This window comes from Vigna unguiculata, chromosome 3 (genome assembly GCF_037176805.1).
Source record: "Vigna unguiculata cultivar grain cowpea cultivar isolate G323 ecotype 2 chromosome 3, ASM3717680v1, whole genome shotgun sequence".
NCBI lineage: Eukaryota > Viridiplantae > Streptophyta > Magnoliopsida > Fabales > Fabaceae > Vigna > Vigna unguiculata.
Genome location: NC_140794.1, coordinates 53,356,872 through 53,364,846, shown reverse-complemented (window position 1 = coordinate 53,364,846; position 7,975 = coordinate 53,356,872). Strand labels below are relative to the sequence as shown.

Here is a 7,975-nt window from a genome sequence, read left to right as displayed (position 1 = left end):
CTTGTTCAGAACATGATTCCAAGTTGTATATTCCAACGAAATGGCAATGCAATGACACTGTAGTCCTAATTTAGAAAAGAGCAATTGTAATCTATTACACATTTATTTTTATTTTTATTTCTCTTTCTTTTTATCACATATACCTTATAAACCTATCAATTTTCTTTGATTTTAGATATCTATTATATTTTTCTTTTTTCTTTTTTATAACGTTATATATTCTATAAGTTTATTAATTTTATTCTCTTTGTAAATATATTAAGTGTTCAACTTTTTTTTTTTTGTGTACAAATATTTTTCATTTAGAAACTGAAAGTATGTGTGTGCCGACATCCAGAGGGAAAGACCTGGAAAGTCGTTATGTTTTACTGTCAGCCTGTCAGGACAGCGAGGAGACATCATCATAAATTTTTAATGATGTTATTCTCATGGTTCAATCAATTACTGAAACCATGGCATATTTTTCAAATATCACATTTTATTTCTAAAATTATTATATACTCGATAAAGAGAACAAACAGAATAATAAAAGAGCAAAAGGAAAAGAAAAACGCCAATAACTAGCAAACTTTTTTATCATAAAATCCAGTTTTCTATTATTTTATTGGTAGACTTACAAGAGTGGATGCAAATGAAGAAAAGATTCTACTCCCCTAGAGAGAGACAAGTGAGAACAATCTATGCAGAAGCCATTGAAATGAGGTGAATGTGCATGGAAGAAAGAACAAGGCAAATACTGCTATTCACCAATATTCCTAATTTTGTACAAATGTTTTTTAAATCAAATACACTGAAAAGAATGGAAGTTTTAACAACGACTTAACGATAAGGAGTAAATCATGAGGAACAATCTTCATATAAAAGCAATATGTGAAAAGCTAGTTTTACATGCCACTGAGACACATATAAACGTCTAAAATCACAAATACTTCGTCTCTAATTCGAGCAGCAACCTGCCTTCTGGTTCACTGGCTGTCCTCGAATTTGGACGGTTGGAGGCCTGGCATTGTTCACTGGTTGGCTTGCCATTCTGTGGAAAACAACCAAAGAGATGATCATATCAAGCTCAACACTACCCATTAAAGGAACTTAATAAATTTCATTTAAGTCCACATCTTTAAAAACAAAATGAATAACAATAATTAATGGAAGGGAAAAAGAGGTCCTTTATTGACCTGTTTTTAATTTCAGCAGCCATGGCCATGAAAGCCTGCTCCACATTAGTTGCATTTTTGGCACTAGTTTCCATGAACGGAATTCCAATTTCGTCCGCAAATGCCTTCAAAGATAGCAGAAAGCACAAAGCACAAACTTCAGAACATTAGACAAAATGACAAAAGTAAGAATTTCACCAGATGTCGGTGCGAAATATACACAATAAAACAATTTAAAATTAAGTATCACCTTTGCTGTCTCATAGGACACAACTTTATTTGCTGTAAGATCACACTTGTTTCCAACTAGAAGCTTGTTAACATTTTCACTTGCATAACGGTCAATTTCATTCAGCCACTGCTTAACATTATTGAAGCTATCTTGGTCAGTGACATCATACACAACCTGTAAAAAAGAAAAAGAAAACATGATTACAACAATGCTTTCCAAAGAACCAAAGGAAACTAACTCAAGAAGGAGAACCAGTTTAAAATACTAACAATAATGCCATGAGCCCCACGATAGTAGCTGCTAGTGATTGTCCGGAAACGTTCCTGACCCGCTGTGTCCCACTATATGGTAAAAAAAAATGTAGAAAAATCTGTCAACAATTACAAAATAGAGTAAAGCAACAATCCCAGATAAATGGGACAGGTGTTTAAACAAATAATTTCCTACTTTTTTCACGGGTTTAAGTCCTCAAATAATACAGGTTGAACTGACCTACTACAAAATTGGTGATAGAAAACAACTCGGATTGAGAGTCTTGGCAAATGAACTACATGATTATTACATTAAGCATAAATAAAGAGACTCTTGAGTACATGAGTGATAACTCAGATTGAGCATTTTTTTCTAAGCATACTCAAATTGATTTACATAAGTATTCGAGCAAGAGACAATTTCACAAGATGTAATTTAGAAGTAGAAAACAAATTGACACATAATCATGAAAACATTTACGTTAGAAGCAAATAAATTTGTGTCAAAGGCAAAGCACCACACAAATAGCATTTATTAAAGTCAAAGATCATGTGCTTACAATTTGAAGTTTAATAGTCTTCCCATCCTGCTCCACAGTGCGGATTTTCTATAAAAGGGGCGTGGTAAATAATTAGTTACATATTTGTGCTGAAAATAAAATGGAGATTAGGTTAATGCTGAATACAAATGCTTACAAAGTCCACTCCAATGGTACTGATGTAGCTATCAAGGTATGAATCATCCTGTTTCACAACAAAAAATATTCAGGGTAACCTCCACTTCTTAAAACAAATTCAATGTAAACTTTTGGTTAGCACTGCAACCTCCACCAACACACACAATACAGTATATTTATTTCTAACCAGAGAGTCCAAAGTTATAATACTACTCACACCATATGTAGAGCATGCATCTATAATATTTCATAAAATTTGGACCTTCATAAATATAGGGAAATGGAATAGTTGGAATACTGAAATTCTTTTCATTAATTCAAAAATAAGAAAGGAAATATGTAAACAATAATAAAAACGACAGATGCTCAGAACTTACAGCAAACCTGAGGAGAAGACATGACTTGCCTACACCAGAATCTCCAATCAGCAAAAGCTTGAACAAATAATCGCTGCAAAAAACATGGTTCCAATCAAAGACAGCAAAGTATTACTATTAAGGAACTGTCTATCCATGACCAATAATACTGAAAGGTAGCATAGAAGCTGCCACGTATAGGACATCACTTATAATAATCATAGAGAGAATCATGCACCGACAGCCTACTCTTTACAATTAAATTTGTCTCGTGATTTGTACAATACTTCTTCACTCAAATCCAGATAAACTCCACTAACTTCGCACAAAAGTCAAAAGTTTTTTCGATAAAGTTTAGACCACTTAGCATTACTCTAGTAGATTGCTTGATATATTTATGGCCTCAGCAAGAATCAACTCAAATTGCCTCTAAATTTATAAATCTGTTTATTTTAGGAAGGACCACCCGTTGATGGCTTAACTATCAAGTTCATAGATCTATCTATAGGATTTTTTCATCACAGAAGAATTAAATTATAACGATACTTAGTTAGAATACAACATCACTAATCACCGCGACAAAAATAGAGAGAGAGAGAGAGAGAGAGAGAGAGAGAGAAACTAAGGTATCAATTAGAATAAATTTACAAGTCACAACCACCAACCTAGTCCTTAGAATTCACATATCTTCAACTAACGAACAAGCTGGCTTCTTGTTCTAGATAGCATATACTGACCCAGTTTCTGCAGTTATTTCATCATTACAAAAAGACTATTATTAAGATAAAACGTTTAGAAGTCCTAAGCCGGATCCGAGAAAAAAACATTTCACAATTAGCTCTAATATAATTGAATACGTGCAAACGGATCTATGGTCTAAAGAAACAGATCTAATCAGTGAGGAAGTTTCCAGAAGTACGATCCAGTAAAACAAAATTCAAATAACCGAAACAACACTTCACAAATACAAAATTCAACACTACCGCTCGACGACGACTTCAGATCTAAACGAGCTTAATTGATAAACGAACACAAAACACGATTCGCAGAGGGATTTTCGCAATTGAAGCAGTGAGGAGAATATGCACTTACTATTCGGGATTCATGGTGGTGCGAGGTTGGGAACGATTAGAATTAGAGAGAAGTAGACGGAAGTGGAAGGAGTAAGGAGTAGCCGGCGAGAGGAGTGAGCGAAATCTGATCGTCGCCGGAGAAAGATGGGTGAGGGGATTGAAGAGAGAAATGGAGAAAAGCGTGTTGAAGTGGCGTTTTAAAATGACCCGCTGGTGTCGGAGGTCTTAAGGGTGAAGGGGTGCGAGTGGGGTGACGTATCATCAGGATCAGCCGCTGCCACGTGTCTTGCATCATACTCTCATTCATTTACCAGGTTGGATGCTTCCTTCTTCTCGCCTTCTGTTGTGTATATAAAAAACAAACTTAATTTTATATTTCACTCTTCAATTATCATATTTCTTAAATTTTACTAATTACGTTTTTTATGGATTTTATCGGTCTATAAACTATGTAACAGTGTAATAAAATGCCATAATTTTTTTAAAAAAATTATAAATTAACGTTGTTTTTATGTTGTTTTATTTTTTAAATCTTTTTACATGACATGTCATTATCTTCAATGAAATGGTATACACGTGAAAATGTAAATTATATAATGAAATAGTAAAATAATAGATAATAAATTATAAAATAATAATGATTAGGTAATAAAATATATAATTAAATAAAAAATATCGATATTGTTTATCCACATAACTATATTAACGAATTTACATAAACTACTGCAACGTCAAAAGGTGTTTTAAAATTTTCTTTTAAGTAAAGCTTTAATACGAGAAAGAGAATTAGTTTTCTAAAATTTAAAAGAGTTGTTCTTTTATGCTTCATTTATTTCTTTGAAATAACATTTTTAGGAGCCAACGTTGCTCGAGAACATATATCTTATTTTGTAAGTTTCTTTCAAAATAATTCTCACGAGAGAAGACTAATCTAATTTTCTTTTAAATTAAAATAAAAACTTTGGTCAAACTTTTAAATAGTTTAATGTGCTAAAAAGTATTCTTAATAAAAGAAAAACACGCTATTTTTTATTATATATATATATATATATATATATATATATATATATATATATATATATATATATATATATATACTTCTAAAAATTGTTGTTATCAATAAATTTTCATCGTTTCTAAGAATCATAACAATATTCATGATTTCCTTCTTAGATATGAACAGAATTCGGGAACTCCAAAAACTCTCACCTAAATTTTTAAGTATTATACCAAAGTTTCGTTACAAAGTTGAACCAATTTAATTCAGTTAAAACGAGTGGTTAAATGATAATTTAAGAAGCTAACATAAATAATAGACATGCACCTTACATTATAAATCAATGAAAAAATATAACTATTGTTGAGAACCCATAAATATTTTGTTTTTATATATTAGAAAGGATTTCTTTTATTTCATTAAAAAATATAGTTCGGTTTTTTATAACAGAATAACCTTCTCCGTCTTTAAAAGAAAATCTAAGTTATTTTTTTCCCTTCTTCCTTATAAAATCTAACATTATTCCTTATCTTCTTGACAATCTAAGACCATAAAATCGATCTTTGTGAACAGTCTATCAAGTACCTCGATCAATTTCATCTTAAATTTAAATTTTTGTCATTTATTTTGTAGAGCAAATTTGTTTTTCTCATACATGTAATTTTTTTTCTGGATTGTATTTAATCTTTTTGGTTTCTAGGTGAAACTAAATCTAGTTGTAGTTCTAAAATCATACATTGATCATTGATCAAACTTTTTGTTGTGTAGCTAGAATAATCGTAAGTGGGGGAGTTGTGTGAGGAAAGAAGAGTGTTAGGCCGTGTTAGGCTTATTCTTTGAAGTATGAGAAACTAATCTTTTTGAAAATTTTAATGTTTTATAGTTAAATTCAAAAATTGTGGTACAAATGATGTGACTGCTTGTTTGTGTAAAGTTGAGAATATTCGTGATAAGAGTGAGTTTGATCATAATATTAGTAGTATGGTATTTTATAAATAGAGAATGTTATGAAAATTTGAGAAAACATGTTTGATTTGAACTCTAAAAGTATAAATATATGATGGTGGGAAACTGTTGAAATACATTAATTAGTTATGAGAGAAATATTGACAACATGACAGTGTATAAAGGGGAGAGGTTAAAGAAGAACTGACCTATAAGAAAAATGAGCAATGAATGTGACCTTGATGATGCTATAGTGAAGTTATTGCTGGTATTTGAAAGATGGGATGTATTTGATGTGGTATAGTGATTCTTGTAGAATTGTTGAATTAATTAGAGACATGTTTAAACTGATAATTCTTATGGTGTGTAAAGAGTAGATATGGGAGCATGCATTGAATAATGTAGTATTGAATGTGACACGATGATTATATTTTTTGTAAGAAAGTAGTATGTTTACATGCATGATTGTTATAATGTCGTGAAATTCTTTTTTTATTTGAAACGGTTTATATGTTACTAAATAGTTTATTTGTATGTCACCAATTATGCTTATGGTTATGTTGAGTTATGCTTATATAATATGAGTAATTGTAAAAATTTAGTGTGTTTGGGTTGTCAAATTAGTTATTTCCAAGGAAAAATGCTAATCATCTTGACTTTACTAGTGTTTAACGTCACATAGAGAAAGATAACTAGGTTAGGTGGTAAGAGTCGAAGGAAGCTTCAATTGGTAGACGGTGTGATATGAAAGAGGATCAAGCTCATGAAGTACTTATGGAGCTAATGAAGTTAACCCTGTCAGTACTAGGTGAAATGTATGAGTCATCCGTGATCAAAAGTTGTAAAGGAAGAAAAGAGGATGTGTAGTATGACAGGTGCAAAGTCTCATAAGTTCATTCAATACACTAGTCTTCCGGAATATTGAGTTACTCTTTAGTTTGATGTTTGGCTGGTTTTTATTTTATACATCTCAAAGATTTATTTTGACAATTTTTGTATGAAAATTATAGATCTTTTAAATTGGATTTTATTTCTGTAATAATTAGCTTATCCTTGCAATTGTGGGTGTCTTTTATTTCTTTTCTTTTGCAATGATGTATTTTAAATATGAAGCAAATATAGGAGCTGATGGCGATAGTAGAAAAGCTTGAACAAGTCACTAAAGGAATAGTATAGAAATATGTTAAATGTTTTTTATAACCTTTTAAAATATTGTATTAAGTTCTTAGTTTACATTTTTTAGTTATGAGTTATGTTGATCACATTTGTAGAATGCAATGTTTTCTAGTTTAAGAACTCCAATAAACTAAGTTTAATTATAATTAGTGATATTACTAGAGTGTTAAAATATGATATATAATCACTAAGTGGATGCTTAGGAAAATAGTGTTGTTACAACTATTATTTAAATTAATGAGTCTATTATATATCTGTTAAGATAATTTAGTTTTGCAAATAAAACTTAATAATTCGAAAGATTAGTTTTAAATTTTAGGTAGTTTATATTATTACATAATGATTTGTTATTAGAACTTTTTAGAAAAACAATATTGCATTAATTATTAGAAGTTTATAAGAAGAATTAAATATGTTTTTTGTTCTTTAATTTTAAGTGAAAATTGGAATTAGTCTCATAAGAAATTTGGTCCAATTTAGTCCTTCAACTCTATAAAAGCATGAATTTATTCTTTTTAACCAAATTTTGTTAGGTTTATTTGATGTTTAAAATGTGCTTCATGAATAATATTTGAGTTTGTTGACTCCGTTTGACATATCAATGTTAACTAAGAAATGTGTCTAAAAGAATGAGTAATTTATATCAATATTAACAATGAAAGATGAGTAACTATATTAGTTTAAATTTCTGAAAAAAATAATTTTAATTTTTGCTGAAAGTTAAAAATTCAAAAACATATTTAACTCAAGAACATGCCCACCACACTGCCGCATTTTCTATTACATTGTCTTACAATTATTTTACAATATATATATATATATATAATTTTATTTTATACAGTTTTTCATTACATAATAATAAAAAATAAAATATATCATATTAGTTATTTCAATGTTTTCATAGTCTATGTGCATTATAATCTAATTCTGACGACTATTTTTTGAAAGTCATGTATATAAAGAATATTTAAAATAATTGGAAGATAAGGTAGCATCCTAAAAGAGAAAAAAAAAATGACTTGGAGTGTAAAGTTGTGATTACAATCAATTATTGTCTTCTTCTGTTGGTGATGTTAAGAATAAAGCATATCAACTAAAGACGCGAGAGACTGTT

General features: G+C 29.9%; 1 protein-coding gene across 1 annotated transcript; it reads right to left on the bottom strand.

The window, feature by feature from the left end:
* Nucleotides 1–715: 715 nt before the first annotated feature.
* LOC114178668 (GTP-binding protein YPTM2) lies at nt 716–3,936 on the bottom strand. Its single transcript, XM_028064708.2, has 8 exons — nt 3,763–3,936; nt 2,692–2,764; nt 2,334–2,381; nt 2,198–2,245; nt 1,656–1,727; nt 1,405–1,560; nt 1,176–1,279; nt 716–1,030 (listed from the first exon to the last, which is right to left on the bottom strand). Exons 1-8 carry the CDS (start codon nt 3,774–3,776, stop codon nt 937–939), a joined length of 609 nt encoding a protein of 202 aa, XP_027920509.1. The 5' UTR covers nt 3,777–3,936; the 3' UTR covers nt 716–936.
* Nucleotides 3,937–7,975: the final 4,039 nt, after the last annotated feature.